The sequence below is a fragment of the Parasteatoda tepidariorum genome, chromosome 4, assembly GCF_043381705.1.
Source record: "Parasteatoda tepidariorum isolate YZ-2023 chromosome 4, CAS_Ptep_4.0, whole genome shotgun sequence".
Taxonomy (NCBI): domain Eukaryota; kingdom Metazoa; phylum Arthropoda; class Arachnida; order Araneae; family Theridiidae; genus Parasteatoda; species Parasteatoda tepidariorum.
Genome location: NC_092207.1, coordinates 91,450,278 through 91,474,065, shown reverse-complemented (window position 1 = coordinate 91,474,065; position 23,788 = coordinate 91,450,278). Strand labels below are relative to the sequence as shown.

Here is a 23,788-nt window from a genome sequence, read left to right as displayed (position 1 = left end):
TTTCTATATAAGGATGAAAATAGTTTAATGTTTTTACAACCATATTACATAACAAGTATAATATTTTATAATTTCATAGCTGTAATTGTTAACTGAAGGAATGACTTCAATCTCTCTAATCACTTTGAAACTCCAATGACACCACAAGCTAATCTACCACCAGCATTGCCAGTAGTTTTGCTTAATTCATGACCACCTTTTCCCAAGTCATCTGGATCAGCATGAACCTAAAAATATTTTTAATATATATATATATATATATATATNGTCAAAAATTTTGCTATAAAATTGAAGATTTAAGTAATTTGATTTTCTAAAAAAGAAAAAAAAATCAATTTAAAACTTTAATGCAAAAATCAATCATTAAGATAATTTGTTATGCTTTAGATATCGGAACCAACACCTTTAAAATAATTATAACATTAACTATACAATTTTATACTTTATTAGAAAAAAAACTGAAATTGCAATGAGGGATAGAGTACACGAGTAACTGAAAAATAAAATAATTTTTAATACTTAACTAGTCTTAAATGCAAAAAATTTGTTTTGTATAATACCTTGTGTCATTGGTGTATGAGGACTTTTTATGGTTCCACATAACCAATAAGTAAATTATCTCCATTAATTTTGCTTTTATATATATATCAACATAACAATAAGAACAGGAACTCAAGCCCTGAATTTTTAAATTAGAAGGCACAAACAATTTTATTGTCATGGTTGGGCTCAAATATTTAATTTCTATCTGTGTCCTGTAAAGGCTAATTTTATTCCAAATGTTACAATAAAAATATAACTTCTTGAGACCTAATCCAGATCCAAAATTCAATCGATTAGACAATATTTGGTACAATTAATTCATATTATTTACTATCTGTATGACTTAAAGGGATTGTCTATGTAGAAATATATGAAATTCATTTTATGGCATACATAACTTATTATATAAGCATCTTATTACTGCTTATTATTTATGAAAACACAGTACAAATATCCTACGATAGGCAAAAAATAAAATTTCAACATTATTATAAGTACCAGGTGCATAGCAAAATTTTTCAACAAAAAAGCCCTTCCAAAAAATATTTTTAAATCCTTATGTAAAAATTTTCCACCCATAATTGCAAGTTCTCCATATAAACATTAACAAAATGCAAAATAATTTTCAAATACTTTATGTGATCATGATAAAATAACTAGTTTCTGACAAAGAACTCTTTTTCCTGATTATATAAGCCACCATCATAAAAACAATTTATACACAATTTCGAATATATTAAATATTGAGAGGCTCGTTCTTTTTTTTCTTTTTAAATTTATAATTACTTTAATAAATAAGTGTATAGGCTGTTGGTTGCGACAGCTGAGACAGCATGAAAAGCCGATGTGAAATAGAAGGATCGAGTATTAGATCGAAGACCGAAGGTAGAAGGACGAACCGAAATAGTTTGCACGGATGAATACCGGCGGAGGAGCATCAACCGGTGGCCAAGGAAGGGAGTGAGAAGGTTGATGTCCAGTACTTAAGGAGACGACAGTTTGCCTTCAAGAGGGTTGTTGTGCAGCGCCCGAGACTTAGTACCGATATTCCATTTCTACCTGGTGACGCGCACCTGCAGTATGAGATGTTTACAATCAAAAGTTTAAGTTTCAATTGTTCTTTTAATAACAACTTTTAAATGTTTTTTAACGAATAACCTGTTAATTGGAGTTTGTGAGTTTCTTGATGGTTTGTTATCTTTTACTATTAAAGAAGATGTTTCATTGCCATATTGTTTCATTTGACGTTTTACATTCCCATCACCAAAACTTATACAATAAGTAAATTATTATACGGTCCCGACACTAATAATATTTAAACAAATCTGCGACAATTGAATTTTTTTAATTCAACTGTTTATAAATCAATTCATTAGATGAATTAAATTTTTTTGGTAAAACAAATCTGAATAACAAAAGACATAAGATTTTTTTTTTGTTGCTGCATTTAAAACAGTGAAAGTCCGTCGAATCTTACTTTAAAATCTTGCCTCTACATATTATTGAGTTTTATCAAAAAACAAATTAAGAGCACTGAAAATTTTAAAAGTAATAAAATAAATCAGTAAAAGTAATTAAGTACAATACAAGTGTAAAAAAATCTTATGATTTAAAATCTCAATACTTTTTCACTGTTAAATTAAATAAATAAAAGGGAGATGAAAATTTCGAAGTGATGAAGCTTTGTGATTCTTGATTGCTTTGGGGATATGTCTCACATGAAATAACATAATTAGTGAATGATCCCCAAAACAAATTATAGGATTATGATACTGATCTATAAATAGAAAAGCGTGAGAAAGCCATTTAGATTGTCAGTGAAAAGCCATTTAGATTGCTTCTCCAACGATGAATTTAACAAGAGATATAAATGCATCTTTCCTTATTAATGAAAAAAATTTGGCAATGTCTTCGTGATCAGCGAAAATTCACGATTTTTCAGTTTAATTACAGAGGGCAGAAAATGAAGCCTGAAACTGAGAATTTCTGGCGAAATGCAGCAGAGTTGCATATAAGAGTGCAAACATCCTTCCCACCAAATCTAGCTCAGTATGGTGGACTCGCAAGCATTTCATCAAACATGCAAAAACAAAGGGCCGACGATACGCCGAAATGGATTGTGGTGGAATGAATTGGGAAAAAGTTGAATAGAACAATGTGAAAACCACACATGTATAATTCGTGCCAAAAATTGACACGGTGAAGGAAAAATATTTCATTTTGGAAAAGGGGAAGAAATAAGCATCTTTAAGCCCTTTTTTTTATCATTATTTGAAACTAAGGAGGATACAATGCATAACTAGGTTTGAATAATATTTAATTTTATGAATAAACCAACTAAAAAAATACTTCATAAACCATGCTTTATATGCTTGAATATCATACTTTCTGGAGAGTCATTCATGTGAATGATATTCATTTGAAGAATCTTAGTCCCCACTCTAACCACCAAGACAACATTTCAATACTAATTTAGTTTTAAAGGATGAAAAAAAGAAGAAAAAAAACCCATCAAGACAGAAATCATTAACAAAAATAAAATGTTTCTTACCACAGCAGAACGTCCAATGATAGAAAGGGGTCCAGTGAGAGAAATTAGACTATCAGTAATATTAACTTTGGCAATTCCATTGCTACCAACTTCCACATTTCCAAGATCACCAACATGTCTAATAAGAAATTAAAGATTGGAACTTATTACAAGAAAAAAAACTGGATTAAATGTTGTACAAGATTCTATTAATATCACAAAATAAATAAACATAATATTACGTAAAATGGCTTATTTTTAAAAATTACAGACATTTTTAAAAATAAAATGAAAAGTAAATTAAGCATATCAATGTCAAAAATTTTGCTATAAAATTGAAGATTTAAGTAATTTGATTTTCTAAAAAAGAAAAAAAAATCAATTTAAAACTTTAATGCAAAAATCAATCATTAAGATAATTTGTTATGCTTTAGATATCGGAACCAACACCTTTAAAATAATTATAACATTAACTATACAATTTTATACTTTATTAGAAAAAAAACTGAAATTGCAATGAGGGATAGAGTACACGAGTAACTGAAAAATAAAATAATTTTTAATACTTAACTAGTCTTAAATGCAAAAAATTTGTTTTGTATAATACCTTGTGTCATTGGTGTATGAGGACTTTTTATGGTTCCACATAACCAATAAGTAAATTATCTCCATTAATTTTGCTTTGAAGACCATAGAATATTTTTTTACTTCAATAAGTACTTATTACCAAAATAAAGCATTAGTGCTGCCAATATTAGTTTCTTGATTTTTGACACTCTTTTAGATGAATTAGTTCCATTTTCCACTACTTTTGCCTTATAGTACATAGATTATTACTTTACTTCAATTAGCAAAGGTTACCAAAATTAATATTCATCAGCATTAATAATAATATATCTTTTTAAAATATTTCCTCAACAAATTAGTACTATTTCTCCTTTAATTTTGTTCATCAATACCAAATATTTTATTTCAATTACTAATGATTTTAAATATGGTAACATATTTTAAAAGCATAAGTATCAATGAAAGAAACATGTAGTTTCAGATACTATTTTGGTGACATGTTGATCATTCAGATGACCTGCGTAACGAATGAAAATAATTAAGTATTACAGAATGTGTAATAAACAACCTGTTTAATTAGGGCTAACAAACATTTCAGTTATCGTTAAAACATTTAACAAAATTTAATCGTTAAAAGCTTAAAACAATGACTTCTGCTAAACCAATGAGAAAATTCCATTTTTTAAATGCCTCTGAAATAAAAATATGATTAAAAATCAAAAGTAGAGCTTCGTAATTTGTATAAATTTAACTAATTTAGCTTTATACTCAATGTCATATTTTTTAGAGCCTATGGTATACTTATAAACCAATATACAGGATACAAATTTTTCTTATTTTATTATATGTGTAGATGGCTACAAAAATTGGACAAAAAATAAATAAAAAGAAAATAAACTACAAATATTTAAAAGAAATTTTATGCTCAAGAATTCTTCTAACCTTATTTACCTTAACTATTTAGAAATTTTTCTTAATAGTTAAAGTAAATAACATTAGGAGAATCAGGTATAATCATGTACTACTTAGCAAGTATTAGCAACCAAATCATACAGAATTACATAGCTAGGATGTATATCTATTAATATTATAATTAAGACCACAAAAAACTAACATTTTCAAAAATGTAGACTACCGGAAAAGGTTGACCATACACAAGTGAGTCAGACTGGATCAAAAATGATCTCAGAATCATAGGAGTAGATATAATGAAATCTTAAATTAAACTGCTCTGTTCAGAAGAAGCAAATTGAAAAGCCTTGGGGTTATTCATTGTCAGTTTACCCCACAGATCTTTAAAAGAATCCGTACTCACATAGAATTTCAACATTGATTTTATAAAAATATCCATTATAAGTGAATACTTATTTTTTTCCCTTTAAAAATTGTATCTGTTATTGGTAATTAATAAATATTATTTTAAATAAAGATTTAATGATCTCTTTTCATTTAATAAATGTACAAACCTCTCGTCGTCATTAGGGGCTCCATGCTCTTTACCATGAGGATTAAAGTGTGCACCAGCACTTATGCAACCTAAAAAATTTACAATATAATACTACAGTCATGAAATTTTAGTCTAACAATTTGATTTGATATATAAGTAATTTAAGACTATACATTTTATGAAAAGGGTTTAAAAATCTTAGAAATTCTTTTAAGAAAATTTTACATTAAAAAAAATAAAATTACAATGAGAAAATTGCTTAATTTTATTCTTAAATTCAGTTTAAGGTTCTAGAAGATATTTCTGAAGATAAAAGCCAAAAATTAGGAAATATCCTTTAAATAACAAGTCAGATAATAACTTATTTGTTATATTGGAAAAAAAAAAGTTTCCCAGAAATTATCTTCTACACGTAATTAATATAAAAAAACTATTTGAAGGGCTGAAACTGAATAAAAATTATTTGGAACAATAAACATTCTTCTCAACTAAATAGATTTGTAATTCACACAATTCTGTAAACTTTCAATATTCACTTTTTTTAAAAAATCTATAATACAAGATCCATAATAAGCCATCTCTACTAAATAAATTTGTAATAAAACAATATAAACAGTTTCTAACATTAACAAAACAATAAAATAAACATCGAATCTTGATCTTATTTTAATAAACTTAAGTACAATTCAATAAATATTTATCAAATGTTGATGCTTTAACTTTCATTCTCGTATACAAAAAATAAATATAAATTTATACCATTTGTATTATCTCCAAATTCATGAATGTGAAAGCCATGCAAACCTTCAGACAAATTTTCTATTTCTCCTGTAACAGTAACTGGGCCATCCCCATCCTAAAGAGAAATATAGAGTATATTTATGCCACATTGTAAAATTACATTCTTTCCGAGAATTGACATTAAAAGGAGGCTAATTTTACAAACAAGCACATCAATTCATTAAAAAATATTTAAACTTTTTAAGTTAACTTTCAAGAATACATGCGTTAACTAAAAGACAAATAGGGGGGAAAAAATAGGAGCACAATAAGAATATTTAATTATACTTACTTTTAAATCAAAATTAAATTAGAAAAAAAAATGAAATTCTTTGGGTCAAAAAAAATTATTGGTCTTCTAATATATTTTTGACGAATATAGATATTTTTTTCTTAACATTTATCTTATATATTTTAATGAAAAAGTGAAAACATTTTTTTTAAAACTATATACGAGAATAAATAAAACTTTATTCTATAATAATTGCTTGAAAAACTTTTATTCTAATAACTTTTCTCCCTTTCATTCACATCTTTTAAATAAATTGTTTTTTTTTGTTTGTTTTTTTTAAATACATATTTCTTTAAAAATTCTGCTTATATGCTGCCATCTGTTCAAGCATTATTTGGAATTAAGTGAATATATTGTTGAATAAATAGTCCATCAATAACAAAAAAAAAAAGAAATGTTTAGGATTTCAAAAAAAGACAATAGTCAGAGAATATTTCTGTAACATATTAACACAAAATGAGAAATTATATAATTCATTTAACAAAATTTCTTAACTTTTAATCTTTGTTCATACATAATAATGAAACAAATACTTCTTTTGCAATTATAGATCTGAAAATTACTTGTTTTTTTTTAAGGAATTTTGTTAACTTGTCCTATCTAATAGAAAAAGTTAAGAAATTCACCAGTTTGTTATTGTATTTAGTCATCAAAAATCATTCCATCAAAGAATGAAGTGTTAGCAGTAGAGACCGCTTAAGAAAGTGGTTGAGTCTCTTGCCAAGAAACTGTTTCCTGAAAATTTATGGTGTGGGAAAAAGGGAATATTTCCGTCTCATGATCTGTCGCGTCAACAACAATCGCCAAGGTGCCTAATAGATTTTAAATTTACAATTAAAATTGATCTTTTTCTGTGATGTTTTTAGTCTTGTAGATGCCCTGAAGTTGCCAAGACTTGGCGATTATTCTGCCATACCTCAAGATTTAAAAGTACCCATTATCTCATTTGACAATTAAATATTTCAAGAAACCATTTTAATAGCTGCAGAAAAATTCAATCAATATTACCAATGGAAGCAATTAAAGAATTAATTGCTTCCACTGCATTGTTCTGTAAAAAAAATCATAAGTGTTAGATCATAAAATTCGATAATATGGAAGCATTTAGAACACTTCAGTGTGCTATTTATTTCTTACTTATTAGACAGAATAGAAAATCGATAATAAGAACTCACTTTAAAGTGGAGTTAATTTAATTTATTAATATTTCCATATAACTTTGTTGTGAAAGTTTATAACGTAGGTAACAATGAAAAAAATGACTAGCAGCACAATCAAGAAACAGACACTCCTCCCAATCTGTCACATGAACATTCAAAAGTAGTTCTACTAGTAAAAGAATTTCGCTTAATTATATTTAAATACAGGCTTCATAAGTTCAAAAATAATCCCCATTTATGTCAGAAAGTAACTTTTCTAAGTTTTATAAGCTTTCTAGCTTAAATAAAAAAATAAGCGAACTTACAAACATGTTAAGTATAATTATATAACACCACTTACTTCTTGGGTGAAATGAATAGTTCCTTTAACTTTTTCACCAACTAATACGCAAACAGCCTTCATGATTTTGAATGGAATATTGACTGCAGAAAAAAAAGAACATAAAAATTACAAATAATAAATATGAAGAAGGATTTTTAAAGTAAAAACAGGAAGTGCGAATTAATAAATTACCAAGATTCCAGGGACTAGAAACTGTGTACAGGAAAACTTTTTTTCAATCGTTCTAAAGTGCAAGATTAAAAAGCAGAAGATTAGAATCAGCGCTATAACTATCGATGATTACCGGCAGTATTTTAACAATCGATTATTTGGTATAATCTTCGGACTACTGTAAAATTTTTGATTTTAAAGCAGATCTGCTTGTTGTTTCCATCATAATTTTAACGCTGTGATCACAAACAGTGATTTATTTATTTAAAAATGTATATTTGAAATATCTTTTAAAATTAATATCGAAACCGAACAGAAAAAATCTTAAATCTGGCATCAGGTAACACTTTAAAGATTACGCAATATTATTATTATTATTTTTTCTCAATTCAATTTTAATTCTTTAATCCAACTAATCCTATTCATTTTACATTAATGTTTAAAATATTGCTTTTATTAGTTTAAATAAATAAAATTGGAATGTTTGAAAAAGCAGCGTTTAAATATGAAATTTAATTGCTGAAAATAGACAGTGCTAAGATATTTGAAATAGAAATGCCAGAAATAAGTAGTCCTTGTGTTTTTTTTGTAGAAGAATAGAGGAGCTAGGTATTATTATTATTTTTTAGGTATGTTTAAGTAATTTAAAATATTTAGCACATATTTTTGACATCTTATGAAGTAAACAGTTTTAATTTATTCAAAACTGTGCATGTACAATCTTTATTTAATTGTAATTAAAGAAAACTTATTAATTACGAAGCAATTTAAGTTTATCTGCATGTATGAAATATTTATTGCAATTCCATAGTTTAATCTGAGTTCATAAGTATTTTGTCTGAAAAGCTAAAATCTAGAAAAAGAGCTTTAGCCAAATTTTAAAACTAAGCTTTATAATTTGTTCACAAATTAAGATGTTTGAGCGTGTTCCAGTTCGAAATGTAAACAAGTTTTAAAATTCTTTTATGACTTTTTTAATAAGTTATTAGGAAGATCTCATTCCTTTATTAATTGCATAACTTTCTCTTAGTAGTGTGTGAGAATTCTGTGAAATTTCCAACTGTACATTTGCAAATTGAGAACTATTTAAATTAATTGTATAGGGGAAAACATGGCTTCTAACTTGAATGTTTCTTAATTTTTATTAATATAATTTTAAATTGTTAATAATTATGTTCACTTGAATGGTCTTTTCTAGCACTGTATCTAAAGAATTATAAAAAATGTTTGAAAGGTCTGATAATCAAGAATAGTAGTTTATGGCAAAATTGAACAAATTTCTATAAATTATAACCCATATAATTGTTGTTTTACTACTAAGGAGAAAAACGTTTTGCCGGTTTTATTAAATATTAAAAGCTCAATAAAAACATTTTTTTGTACATTATATAGTATATTTCTTTATATTCAAATATATTTTATTCAATGTAATTTTATGTCATTCTTAAATTTTTTTTAAAAATAATTTTGAAATTTAAAGTATAGATTTTAGAGTTACTTGAATTAATTCATACAAAATGAAAAAATTATATGTTATTTCTAAACTAATTCAACAAGTGAAGTAAGTAGTAAGAAGTTTTATTATCTAACTACTGTCTTATACAATGTGGTATAAAAGTTGATATTTATAATAATTTACAAAAGAAAGTAGTCACAAAAACTTTCTATTATTTGTTTTAAAATCTTTCTTGCATGCATAGGCATCACAAATGACCAGTGTTTGAGAAGAACAAAACTATAATACCTAAACATTTATAATGAGACAAAATTTTACCTTTGGAAAGAATAGAAACTGTAAAACAATTTTTCCATCTGGAAAATCTGATTTTTAAAAAATTTTTTCTTACAACTTAGCTGAATTCAAATCGATCATTATTTATGAGATGAAATATTAGAGATTTTTTAAATCTTAATTTTATCAATAAGTTTTCTTATATTTTATTGAATAAATTTCCCTGTTTTAGTACTAAATTATGCTATTGATCTTGAACCACCTACAAGATAATTTATTGTTTTTTATAAAAATTGATATGAAGTTGTGTTTACTAGGTAAAGCAGAAAAAAAGGCAAAAATGAGAGTGAAGAGAAGAAATAATAGTTGGTATTCCAAATGGATGGAGAGATAGGAAGCAGAGTTTGTCTGACTGTATCCCAGATTTTGATGTGAACTCAATATTGGTAATTTCTAAATAATATGTATTTATGAGTAAGTTAATTTTAAGAAGTTTTTTAATTAATATTTATTTCTAACTAAAAAGTACATTTTTATCATATTTGTAATTGTTTTAAGTTTTAAAAACTCCAAAAGAAAAAATAATAATAACAATTTGCTACGATTGTTACACATTTTACCATAAATGATTCACATTTTTTTTTTATTGATGATAATTTAGCATTTAATTACATTTTCATATTGCTTTTGAAAGTCTAATTTTTAAGCAAAAATTTTTTGATCTCAAACTGTTATTCTTATTTATTTATTCAAAAAATATTAATAGGAAGAAGAAAAAAACAAGAAACATGAAAAAATGAATACAGTGAAACCTCCGTTAAGCGGACATTCATGGGACCAAAAAATTTGTCCGTTTACGGGAAGGGTACCCTAATAACGAAATTTAATACCGTAAATTGTTTTGAATATTCTTAAAGAAGTAGAAATTATTAAATAATATCTACAAGGATACTCTAAATATCTACAAGAATATTTATTTAAACAATAAGAAAGATAAAAAAGAATATATAAAGAAGTTTGATATAAATACATAATTCTGGATGTAGCTACAGATAAATAAATATAATTTTCCTATTAGCATAGATACTCAAGTTAGACATATGATACCAAATAGGAGCGTACTGTCCTCAGTCCGTTTCAATTATTAGGTTCACATCCCCTTACACCTACTTATCATTTGATAGGGAACATGGTTAATACCGGTGTATATATATATATATGTATATATATATGTGTGTATATATATATGTGTGTATATATATGTGTGCGTGTATATATATGCATNTATATACAGTGAAACCTCCGTTAAGCGGACATTCATGGGACCAAAAAATTTGTCCGTTTATGAGAGTTGTCCGTTTACGGGAAGGGTACCCTAATAACGAAATTTAACACCGTAAATTGTTTTTAGAATATTCTCAAAGATGTAGAAATAATTAAATAATATCTTCAAGGATACCGTAAATATCTACAAGAATATTTATTTAAACAATAAGAAATATATAAAAGAGATAAAAAAGAAGTTTCTTTATATATTCTTTTTTATATAATAAATATAAAAAAAGAATATATAAAGAAGTTTGATATAAATACAAAATTCTGGATGTAGCTACAGATAAATAAATATAATTTTCCTATTAGCATAGAAACTCACGTTAGACATATGATACCGGGGAATTAAAAATAGACATATGATACGGGAGTGTCCGCTTTGCGGAGAATGTACGTAATGGTTTATTCATAGAAGATTCCCGGGGAATTAAAAATATGTCCGTATTGAGAGGCGTCCGTTTTGCAGGAGTGTCCATAACAGGAGGTTTCACTGTAGTTGTATTCTGCTTAGTTTTCACCAGAAGCATCGAATAATTGAATTTTGAAGTAGTTTTGCTAAAATCAATTTATTGTTAGTTAATAAATTTTGCAGGTATCAAACTAACTAAACAAATAAAAAAGTATTTTAGTAATTTTTTGCAACATTTATCAATATATATTAATAAACTTTACTGTTGGAAAATTATTAAATATCAGATAGAGATATTAATTTAATTTTATTTTCAGAGTAAATCCTAGTTGTGAAGATATGTGATACATGGCTTTGATAGAGAAAGGAAACTAAAACATTCATAGATAATTGAGGAAAAGGTATATATCTTGTAAATTGAATCAAAGTGCAATTTAAATTGAATATAGTGATGGGTAGATTAGCTTCTTGTAACTTGTTTACTAGAGTTTTGTATCTTAGTAACTAGTTGAACAATATTAATATTGTTTCATTTTTTCAAAATTTTTTTTTGGTTTATGTTTAAGTGAGAGAAAGTGCTGAGAAATTTAAGGTATTCTTTTTTATAGTAATCTGCATTTAAAATTTCATTTTTAGATTGGTCATTACAATATTTTTCCAACTTAAAAATCTTGTAAACCAAGACCCAGTCATATGTTAGACTATTTATTTATTTATGTATTAAAATTATTTGGGCTGAGATGATCTGTGTGACATTAAATGCATATTCACAAAGTTTTTTTTTTCACATCATGTTTTGATCCTTAAATTTTCTAGCATCCATATCAGAATAAATATGTGCGCATACAAAGTTAATCTAACTCATTTATTTGTAAGTTATTAATCACCTTAAAATCTTTCTCACTACAAATAATTTATTTCTTTTTAGTTAAGTACTCTCTTTAAATCTATTATTTCTGTGAGTATAAATAATGTTTTGAGTTTCTTGAGAAATTATATGGAACTTAGTCAAGTTTAAATTCTTAGTGTTTGTGGTAAAGAACCCTTTATTCAGTTTTTTTTTTTTTTGTTTAAAAAAAAGTTTGGACAAATTTTTTTTGTCAATTTCTTTCAAAAATATATCAGAATTTTAAAAATAATTTGCATTTTGCAAACATAGGTCATGAATAGAAAGTTTTATTCCAGTATGCATTATGAGTAGATTTAACCTTTTGAAACTTTTTTGATACTCTTTGTAATCTACCACCACTCTCTGTTGTTAATTTTTTTTAGAGGCTATGCAAATGTTAGAAAAGCATATTTTTGGCAATTTCAATCTCTCATCTATTTTATACAAGCTGTAAACTTACCAGAGATTTTTCAAAAGAAAATTATTTTTCAAATTTTAAATGAATTTTTTCAAAGGAAGGAATTCAGTATATTTTTACTCATTGCCTGTACTCTCTTTTCTCCTGTTCATTGAAAATAAGCAAATTTCTAACCTTCTCTTAGGCATTTAAAGTATTAAAATGGCTCCTATTGCCTAGTTATAGCTTATTTATCAGTTTTTTTTCTTGCCCCTGTTTAGAAGTGTTTATTTACTTCTGCAAATGAGGAAGGTAAATCCATAATGCATAACAAAATAACTTTTTTTGTGTGTGTTTAAAAATCTACTCTCATGAATTTTTTACTTTTTGGAGATGCAATCTTGCAATGCTTCATGTGGTTACACACAATTACATCACAATTACTTCTTATATGTGTAATTTTATGATTACTTATAAATGTTTTTTGAAATAAAATTATGTAGTAAATCTAATCAAATGTGTTTATATACAGTCGAACCCCGCTATAGTGAACCTGGGATATAGTGAACACTCGGATGTAGTTGACTTTTTTAGCGGTCCCGTCCGTATTCCTATTTAAATAATGTTATTTTTAACGCTTATAGTGAACAGCTTAGAACTTGGAAACTCGGTTATAGTGGACTCAAATTTCATTTCTTTAAATATCTTTTTCAGTCCTCCATCTTTAAACTTGTAGGTGTTGGGACTGAAAATGAATGCCTTCCTATAAAATGTGTCATATTACTCTCCTTTATGCTTATCACTTTTAACTATACTGTAATAAATGTCAAACAGATCATTTATCTTATACTCCTCCCTCCCTGCCAAGCCTCTCTTTATCTCTTTTCCCCAAGCTTGCTCTACAACTAGTTAACTTGGCCACCTGCTGAATTTTTGGAATTTTCTTATCTGTTCAAACCATATTCTTTACAAATCACCCCTTGACAATCAAGAAGGGGAACAATTTAACTCATTCTACAGCTGCTCTCTTCATATTCTTACATTATCTATTTGAGACAAGATTTTTATTTCAAAAGCAGTGAAAATGGCAAATTCTCTAAAGAGAAAAGCGTTTTCGATAGAGGACAAAGTTAAAATTGTAAAGCGTATTGATGATGGAACCAATCAATCGACACTGTGTAAGGAATTTTCCTTGTCAAAATCTACAGTTTCAAACATTTGGAAAAATCGAAGTGCAATTCTTGCGGCATACGACAAAAACATGGTTTCATCGAAAAAACTGCGTGGAGCTGAAAGAGAAAACGTAGAAGATGCTTTGTTAAGATGGTTCGAAATCTTGTTCAAAATGTAAAAATCTTGCATTCTTTGCACATTGTAGATAAGAAAATTGATGAACTCAATTTAAAATCAAATTGTGTTCAATCAAAAATCACAAATTTTTTTCATAAAAAGTGAAAATAAAACTAATATTTAGCGACGTAATTACTTTTTCCATCAATTTTTGCTTTATTATCTGTTAATTAGTTAATAATTTTTTAAATAACTTATGCAAAATTGCAAAGCCAATTTTCAATCATTCAACTGTCTTATGCAAAAAATATTCTTCAAAAAATTTGGATATAGTGAACCATCGGTTATAGTGGACACATTACTGAGTCCGCAGACGGTTCACTATAGCGGGGTTCGACTGTATATATATTTTTATCTCTTTGTTAATTTAATTCATCACTGTAAATAAAAGCGGTTTTAAAGGGAGGTTATTGCTCCCTATCAAAGAAAAAATAAATTATAACATGATGTGAAAGTAAAAATTCTTAAAATACTCTAAATATTGTTACATAAATACCTATTGCTTTTTAGTATTAAGTACTGAATGAGTTTATTGGTCTAAAATATTTGGCACAAAATCTGGCATCTAATTAGTTTGAACTCAAATGAAATAAAATGAAAATTCATAGATTTTGATAGAAAAAAAATTAATAAATATTGTATGGTTTAACTTTTTCAAAAACTAATGCTTCTAGAAAAAAATGCTGCTTTTATCTTTATGCTATTCTTAAGCTGATTTTGAATATTATTTTTAGAAAAATTATTATAGTTTCTTTAAATCTTATCTGTAATTGATGTTTCATGAACTGAGATTTTCAGTTTTCTAAACCCACTAAAATGATTTTGATGAAATTTTTGCTGATGTTATTTTTTGATTTCTTAATATATAAATTATTCTGTTGCATTTTTATTGCTTTTTAGTTAAAGTTAATGATGTGCTACTTTTGTCAAGGTTTTGTTTTGGTTTTACTTTTCCAAAAACTAATGATTCTGGAGTAAAATATGATTAAATAATGATTTTGGAAAAAAATGCTGCTTTTATCTTTATGCTATTCTTAAGCTGATTTCGAATATTATTTAAAAAAATTTATTATAGTTTCTTTAAATCTTATCTGTACTTGATGTTTCATGAACTGGGATTTTCAAAGTTTTCTAAACCCACTAAAATAATTTTTATGAAATTTTTGCCGCTGTTATTTTTGATTTCTTAATATATAAATTATTCTGTTGCATTTTTATTGCTTTTTAGTTAATGTTAATGATGTGCCTATTTTTGTCAAGGAAAAAAAGGGGGATAACATTATTGAGTTTGTAGAAGTCAAAGAAGACAACATTGCAAGTGCAAAATATGTAAGTAAATGCATTGTAAATGCAATGTAAATATTATCATTCAAGCCTTGATATTTCGAATTTAAAGGGAGAAAAAGAAAAAAAAAATTAATTATTGAAAATCCAAGTTTGTAAAAATCATATGTTATCAAAAGCAGGAAAAAAAAACATTTTTAAAAAGTAATCCATTTTTTATTAAACATTATGATTCTCTTAAACAAAATTTATCTCATATTTGTTTGTTTAAGAGAATAGTTAATTTTTAGCAATTACACTTTCTAAGTGGATAATAGTTTTAAATGTGTTCTCTGATGCATTTTGATCTAGAGTAAATGTATTAAACTTTTGCTAGTTAGCCATTTTAACTGGAATGACTTAAAAAAATAGTAATTTTCTCAAAAGCTTTTAGAATAGTTACAAGTATGTTTGAGAGTGGCAATAAATAATTTAAATGTGAAACAGAACAGATATGCTTCCACATGGAGTTTTTAAACCTTTTGTTGCAATAATTAGGATGTTCTGTTTATTTAACTTTTTGTGTATTTTGCCATATCTTGAATTTAAGCGAATCAAAAAAATTTTCACTCTATTATAAATTTTTTTATTAAAAGATAATTCAATGCAAAGAATAATTTTTAATAATAATTGAAAATTTTTTAATAATAAATTTAGTTAATAATAATAGAAAAATTTTTGAATTGTAAGGAAGGTTTACATCATTTAAAAGAATGTAATTTTATGTGTCAAAATACAAAATTAGAACAAAATCTGTCAAATAGTTGCTGAGAAATCGATTCTTAACAAAGTTGTATATCTAAAATTCGATTTCTCAGGTCTTTCTATGATCTAAAAATTTGTTTACCTTACAATTCAAAAATTTTTGAACCTTGAAATAGATCAGATTCAATGAAAATTTATTTAATTTTAATATTTGTAATGTATTTTAGAGTACAGTAAAATACACTGCTGGACAATTGCTAAGGTCGGATAACACTATCATCCATAGCAATCACAAAATGAAAGGAAGCAAAATATGGAAAATTAGAATAAGTGCGGGATATAGTAAGAAGAGGTATGCGTATTAAATTTTTTTTTCCACGTCTGTTCATCACGTGATAGCGCTGATAAGAGCTTTAAAGGTTTTGACGCGTGTGGAGAGTTGTTATTACAAGTCAAAGTTTTACAGGAAAGATTTAGTTGACGAACTTGAAAGTTTCGGTATGTCTTCCCGATATCTCTTAAATGATTTCAAGCGTGGCCGAATTATTGGAAAGATCGAAGAAGGGCGAAAAATAACAGATGTTGCCAGGGAGTTCGACATCACTCACAGCATTGTTTCACGNAGGAAAGATTTAGTTGACGAACTTGAAAGTTTTGGTATGTCTTCCCGATATCTCTTAGATGATTTCGAGTGTGGCCGAATTATTGGAAAGATCAAAGAAGGGTGAAAAATAACAGATGTTGCCAGGGAGTTCGACATCGCTCACAGCATTGTTTCACGGCTGTGGAAATCATTTAAAACTACTGGAATGTGTAGTAGGTGGCCCGGGGGAGGTCGTGTTAGAAGTACGACACCTGCAGAAAACAGGTACATCGTCTTATAAGCAAAAAGGAACAGGCGCACCACAGCTCAGCAAGTGGCAAATCAGTTTCTTGCTGCCACAAGAAAGCAGAGCTCCCGAAAAACTGTTGCCAGACGTTTGAGGGGAGGAGGACTATACGCCCGCAAACCTGTTGTGTGTGTCCCATTGACCAGACAGCACCGTACTGCCCCTTTGCAATGGTGTCGTGAGCATCACAATTGGACTGAACAGGATTGGGCATGCGTACTATTCTCAGATGAGAGTAGGTTCAGTCTGTCATTGGATTGAAGACGCCAACTAATCTGGCGCGACAGTGGTACTGGTTATCGTCCAGAAAATATCCAGGAAAGGGACCGATATCCACCATGCAGTGTCATGGTGTGGGCCGGCATCATGATTAATGGCCTCACGCGCCTACATGTGGTTGCGAATGGGACTATGACGGACCAACGATACATTGATGAAGTTCTACTTCCTCATGTTAATCTTTTCTGTTGTGCTGTCGGTGATAAATTTGTTTTTATGGACGACAACGCAACATGTCATCGAACCCTCGCTGTTCATGATTGTCCAGACAGCGAGGGTATTCAACGCCTCGTATGGCCATCACGTTCTCCAGATCTAAACCCCATTGAAAATGTTTGGGATGCTTTGGGGAGGCAATTTGCTGGTTAAAACTATCCTCCGACAAACAAGAACACCCTCATCCGTGCACTGACAGAGGAATGGGATTAATTGCCTCAACAGCTGCTGGATAATGTTGTGCAAAGTATGATACAACGTGTAGAATGTTGCATCATACTACACGGTGGACATATCCCGTACTGACACCTTTCTTCAAGTTGCCTGCTGACATTTAGATGCATTGTTCCATTTTTCCGTACGCAGCATCAAATGAACATTTTTTTCTTTCAGATGTTTCATATCTTTTGTACTTTCCAGAACAATGAATATTCTTTATTCTAATATCTGAACAGTGTGGCAACTATATTTTATCCTACTAGGCCTCATGTCTCGCCTAATGTTATGCTACATTGCAATTTGTGATCCATCCTTAGCAATTGTCCAGCAGTGTAGTTTGTTATAGAAAAGCATGCATCGTTAGTTTTTGGTAAACTAATTTAAGAATTAAAAATATATTAATATTTTTAAGTATGTAATCAATCTCACTTGGTTTAAAAAAAACTTAGATAAAAATTATTAGGTGTTAAGTGTTAAAAAATGTAGTTTTATTAATAAGTTTTTTAATGTAAGTTATTTTTTATTTTCAGATTTATAGAATTATGCTTGTCATTTTATCATGGTTTTGCAGTTTATTGACAGTTTTGGAAATATTCTGTTCTATCATTGACCTTTTGTCTGTTACTATTGCTCAAAGCTTTGTTGTTGGTACATTTTTCATAATGCTGTATAAACATGTTATAAATGTTATAATAAATTGTTATTGTTTATTTTATGTTATATATTTTTTTTTATCAAAATATATTATGAAAGTAATACTTTTCAAATTATTAATGCATTCAAGGCTATTTAGTACACCCCTTTAATTATGCTGTTCCTTTAACTATAATGATCAGTAAGTAAAATCATGTTTACTTTCAAATTAATGCAACATTATATCAATGCCTGTTTAAATTGATGATTGATTTTTTATGACTTTTTTATGTTATCACATTCTATATTCATAATCATTTTTATTGTTCTCTTGATTTTAAAAATCCTTATACCTAAGCAAAGAAATTTTTTTTTATTCTTTTATATCAATCCCCATTTAAATTGATTGAATTTTTATGACTTTTTTTAAATTTCACATACTATATTCATAATCATTTTTATTGTTCTCTTGATTTTGAAAATCCTTTTACTTAAGAAAAAAAAAGCTTTCTTACTTTTATTGCACTGGGACAAATAATTCATTCTAGAGAAATTTAGATCTTTTAAAGTACATACGTAAAGTAAAATGAGTAAATTGAATTTTTTTTCTTCAAATTTCATTAAATAAATGACAAAGCAATAATAAAAAGTTTCTCCTTGGGATGGGAACTACTTTGGTTTAGGGAGTCTAGTGTGGTGTCATAAGATAGATTTTACAAATTATCAAACATATCTAGTTTTATTTTTTCAATGTGTCATGTATCTCTAGAGATATCTCTATTTTAAACAATTTCCGCACTATCTTCCATTTGCAATTAAGTGGCATCACTTATGAGCTAAAATTCAATGACTTATGTGTTGTTTGATCAAGGCATTTTTTTCTGGAAAATCCAAATATGCATTATGAAATATGGGTTCCTCCTTGAGAGTTTGAAGTTGTCCTCCATACCACCCTGGGAGTTAGGTTGAAGGGATGAGTTTGATATTATTGAATGCAACTTTTGCATATATTTCACACATGTATTTTTTGATCCAATGTGTATTTTTCAATATTTTTAACTGCCATACTTTTTGGACTTCCTCTATATCTTTAATACTATCTTTAAATATTTTTTTAAGCTTAAATCAATTGTTTTTTAATAAAATTAAGTGATTTAAATCGTTTTCATTCTTCCTACTTCGAATAAGGCTTAGGATGTTTAAAAAAAAAATAATAATAACTGATGCATAAAGAAAGAAGTGGATGAAATAAATTTTTTAAAGGACCCTAACATAGAAATAAAGCTGATAACAAGCTTGTTGAAACCAGTAAGTAAAAATATAAAAAACTTGTTTAAAAATATTTAAAATAAGAAAAAATATATAAATAGATTTAAATTTACTTCTTTTAACTAATATTAATGGTAGCAGTTCATATTAAAATTCCAATGCATTCCTCAGTTTCCAAATTTTTTTATCATGAAAAAACTTGTGCCCCTTTGTTTTGTTAGGAGATAGCTTACATTCTATCACTTGTCCAATGGCTAGTTACTTGCTTATATATTTAAATATATATTATCATGCTCAATAGCTAATCATGCTGCATAGAAATATATGTTATCATATCTTCTTCTTCCTTCAGCATGACAGCCTAGTACAGGTCAGAGCAGGGCTCGAAAAACCGCCCATCCTCGGAGGTAAAAAATTCCCCGCAGACAACGAATTTCTCGAATCCGACGTCCGCGCGGACGACCATTTTCCTGTTAATGTTCGTGATACATTTTCAATTTTGTTATCTTACAAGAGTCTAGCGCCTCACTCTCTAATCTAGAAATCCCTTTAATTCCTTCGTCAGACCAAATGTGCATGCTCATGTAATCGTGAAAGGGGCTTTTCAGCAATGAACTTACAAAACAACACATTACGTACTGGTCTTAAACTGGCTTTAAACACAATAATGAACATCTACCTAAATGGAAAACCTCTTTCAGATTTCTGTGCAGAAACCTCTGTAAATCATTGGCTTGATTGTGGAACTGACAAACGTCATATTTGATTCATTTAAAAAACACTGTACCCTCGGATAAATTGACATTCCAAATAACTTGACTTTTGTCATTTAAAATATTTCATAAAAGAAATTAGTTATTTCATGAAAGAAAGAAATTATTTCATAAAAGAAATACTAGGTTACTATTAGTAACCTAGTATTTCTTTTATTGCTGTATAATGTACTTCTAGTAACAACTAATTCATTGTGCAATTTATATAAATGTTTGTAATAAATATGAGAAAATTATATTTTTATTTATTTAGAAGCTGAGGGTTAGTTTCAAAAGAGGACGGGTACATTGTTGGACAAGCCGTCCTTGGGGGCTGGTAAAATTTCTGAGTTTTTTCAAGCCCTGAGTCAGAGCCATCCCAACTAATTGTCTCCATCTGGCCTGATGAGGCACTAGGTTTATCTTTTTCTTGATTCCCATGGTTTTGAGATATTTTTTCTCCATTAAATCAATCCATCAGGTGTTTAGTCTTCCCCTTTTTCGGCTGCCTGTTAACTTTCCAAAAATCAAATGAGCTTCTAAACTGCTTTCAAGCTTCTTAACTGGGTCACTTAGTTGCCACTATCCCTTCTATAGATGTGACCCAGCCATCTTATTCTATAGAATTTAATAACTGAAATAATGTTTGGTTGCTTTAATTTTCTGTATAATTCATAATTGTACTGAACCCGCCAAACATTTTCTTTAACAGCTACGAAGATGGCTCTGAGTATTTTTCTTTCAAATATCAGTAGTTAATTTTCCTCAGTTTTATTTAAAGGTCAGCATTCGCTGCTGTAAAATAATACAGGTTTAATTAGAGTATTAATTATAATTTCAATGGAAATGAGCTTTGATTTCAGTTGGTTTCTCAATTGAAAATAAAACTTATTAGCCATCATTATCCTGTTATTAATGTCTGTTTTGATATCATTATTAACTGTAACAATTGTATCTAGATATTTGAACTGACTGATACCTTCAAATGTATAATCATTAGTCACGAGAGGTACAATCTCAAAATTTCAATTACCGACTGCCATAAATTTGATCTTATCCTGATAAATAGTTAAACATAAGATTTTAGCAGAATCCTCACGCATGGTAAAAATCTCTAAGACGATTTGTTTGGTATGTCTTATTAAATCAATATCATCTGCATAAGCCGATATTTGAACAGACTTTTGGATAAATATACCTCTAGTATTTATATCTCTAATTGTTTTTTCCAAAGCAATGTTAAATAAAATGCAAGAAAGGGTGTCTCTTTGTCTTAAACTTCTTAGTGTGTAAAAATGGTTTGTTAGTTCAAACAAATTTTATTCTGCATTTGACATCTTTAAGGGTCATTTTCAAAAAGTTGACCTGTTTATATTTGATTCTAAACTCAATAATAGCATCGCAAAGCCTCTCTCATATGATGGAGTTGTAAGCTGTTTTAAAAGCGATTAAAAGATCGCATTGTATTAATATTATATTCTTTTCTATTATTTTCAAACTAATTTGGAATAAAGCAAACTGAGTCCTTTTGTTTCTCAGATGCTGTATTTTATTAAATAGAAACTTGCTCTAAAATGTACTAGAAGGAAAATTGTTACACAACGTTTCATTTTTAACTTTTTTTGTTCCTCAAATTAGTTTTATTTTGATTTCACGTAATTTGTTCTATTATTTTTTGTTCCGATCATAAAACAAGAACTCTGAATATGATTCTGATTATTCTAATTTTCTTATGCGAAATAAAACTAATTTTGATGAAAATATTTGTACAGTTAAATAAAAGAAAATTGTAACAATGCCATAAAAACAGTATTTATTTTAAATATCTATATTTACAAAGTAACCAACAGAACTGCCTGCAAATATCTTTCAATATTTCTTTTTTTGACAGTTATTTACAGAAAAATGAATTAAGATCAATTGTGCCTTAGATAAGCATAATTTTGTTTCATAATTTCATAGCTTCCTTTTTCAAAAATTTTATGCATCTTAGTCAGTAAAATATTTTTTGTGTAGCAGTTTTTATTTTTATTGAATAAATTTTGTTATTTTTTATGGTGTCAGAGGAAATTTCGGTCTTGTATATAATTAATAATAAAAATGATCTTATCCATCAATAATTCACTTAGATTCTTCTAGTTGACTAGCCGGCTCTGGATTTTTTTTCTTTATTCTTCTTGGACTACTTCCTCAGATGTTTTGGTTTCATCTGGAGCTACTTCTTCAGATTCTTTGGATTCTTCTGGGACTACTTCCTCAGATTCTTTCTTTTCTTCAACTACTTCCTCAGATACTTTCTTTTCTTCAACTACTTCCTCAGGTTCTTTTTTTTCTTCAACTACTTCCTCAGATACTTTCTTTTCTTCAACTACTTCCTCAGATTTCTTTTCTTCATCTACCTCCTCAGATTTCTTTTCTTCAACTACTTCCTCAGATACTTTTTTTTCTTCAACTACTTCCTCAGATACTTTTTTTTCTTCAACTACTTCCTCAGATACTTTCTTTTCTTCAACTACTTCCTCAGATACTTTCTTTTCTTCAACTACTTCCTCAGATTCTTTCTTTTCTTCAACTACTTCCTCAGATTCTTTCTTTTCTTCTGAAACTACTTCCTCAGAAACTTTCTTTTCATCAACTACTTCCTCGGATACTTTCTTTTCTTCTGAAACTACTTCATCAGATACTTTCTTTTCTTCTGATTCTTTAGATTCTTCTGGAACTACTTCCTCAGATACTTTGGATTCTTCAGAGCCCTTTGATTCCTCTGAAACTTTAGATTCTTCAGAAACTTTAGATTCTTCTGATCCTTTTGATTCTTCAGAGACCTTTGATTCCTCAGAAACTTTAGATTCTTCAGAGACCTTTGATTCCTCAGAAACTTTAGATTCTTCAGAGATCTTTGATTCCTCAGAAACTTTAGATTCTTCTGAACCCTTAGATTCTTCTGATCCTTTTGATTCTTCTGAAATTTTTGACTCTTCAGAGACTGATTCTGAGCTCTTTGATTCTTCTGAATCAGATTCTGTTGGTTCTGGCTTAGGAGGAAGGGTTTCAGGCTGTGCAGTGGAGGGCAGTTCAGGAGCTGGAGTAGTTGGAGGAGGTTGGCATACACCTGAGTTCTGAAATTCAAATTAAGATAAGCTTTTCACTTAATATGAAATATAATTCATTGATTGTCATTTTATCATGTAGCATGCGAAATTCCCTGTACCTCTCAATTTCGATCATAGCTAGTGAATTTCATTTAGAAACCAATTTGTTCTTTATAAAAAAAATCTGAGGCAAAGGATTTAGCTTTTATATCGTACTATACATAATTAAAATGGTAATTATTGTGTAATACTAATTATACTTTTTCATGTTATTGTTTCGTGCTTAGAATAATATTTCTATATATTTCGAATCATGGAAAATTAGTAGCCTGCAAGCAAATAAGCAGTTTCTTAAAATATTTATTTACATATTTATTCTAAAGTTATTATTATGATTATATATAATATAGTAAATATATATAGTAAATAATTTTATATTATATAATATATATATATATATGTATATGTATATATTTCTACAATTATCAT

The 23,788-nt window shown here is 28.0% G+C and overlaps 2 protein-coding genes and 1 long non-coding RNA gene across 5 annotated transcripts in view; 1 reads left to right on the top strand and 2 right to left on the bottom strand.

Annotated features, from left to right (window-relative positions):
• On the bottom strand, positions 1–7,974 carry LOC107454735 (Superoxide dismutase 1). Its single transcript, XM_016072015.3, has 6 exons — positions 7,834–7,974; positions 7,660–7,742; positions 5,847–5,943; positions 5,107–5,176; positions 3,095–3,212; positions 1–227 (listed from the first exon to the last, which is right to left on the bottom strand). Exons 2-6 carry the CDS (start codon positions 7,720–7,722, stop codon positions 120–122), a joined length of 456 nt encoding a protein of 151 aa, XP_015927501.1. The 5' UTR covers positions 7,723–7,742; positions 7,834–7,974; the 3' UTR covers positions 1–119.
• Positions 7,975–8,017: 43 nt separating this feature from the next.
• On the top strand, positions 8,018–22,527 carry LOC107454736 (uncharacterized). 3 transcript variants are annotated; one of them, XR_001585497.3, is made up of 5 exons: positions 8,018–8,152; positions 9,862–9,990; positions 11,603–11,686; positions 15,150–15,250; positions 18,084–18,263. It is a non-coding gene; the product is annotated as an uncharacterized lncRNA (long non-coding RNA). The 3 variants fall into 3 exon arrangements; XR_001585495.3 differs by lacking the exon at positions 8,018–8,152 and adding an exon at positions 8,159–8,441 and having other exon boundaries at positions 18,084–22,527; XR_001585496.3 differs by lacking the exon at positions 8,018–8,152 and adding an exon at positions 8,159–8,421.
• LOC107454741 (processed variable antigen) overlaps positions 22,004–23,788 on the bottom strand; it is a gene marked incomplete in the record, with an annotated part of 17,570 nt that continues 15,785 nt past the window's right edge. Inside the window, 1 exon segment of the mRNA XM_071180188.1 lies at positions 22,004–23,326. Within this exon segment, the coding sequence (XP_071036289.1) occupies positions 22,376–23,326 (951 nt within the window).

Excerpts from the sequence above, each read along its gene's own strand:
- LOC107454735 (XM_016072015.3), bottom strand. The coding sequence starts at position 7,722 with ATGAAGGCTGTTTGCGTATTAGTTGGTGAAAAAGTTAAAGGAACTATT. Across the intron at positions 5,944-7,659 it reads CTATTCATTTCACCCAAGAA|GATGGGGATGGCCCAGTTAC; the intron begins GTAAGTGGTGTT and ends ATTTCTCTTTAG. Across the intron at positions 5,177-5,846 it reads ATTTGGAGATAATACAAATG|GTTGCATAAGTGCTGGTGCA; the intron begins GTATAAATTTAT and ends TAAATTTTTTAG.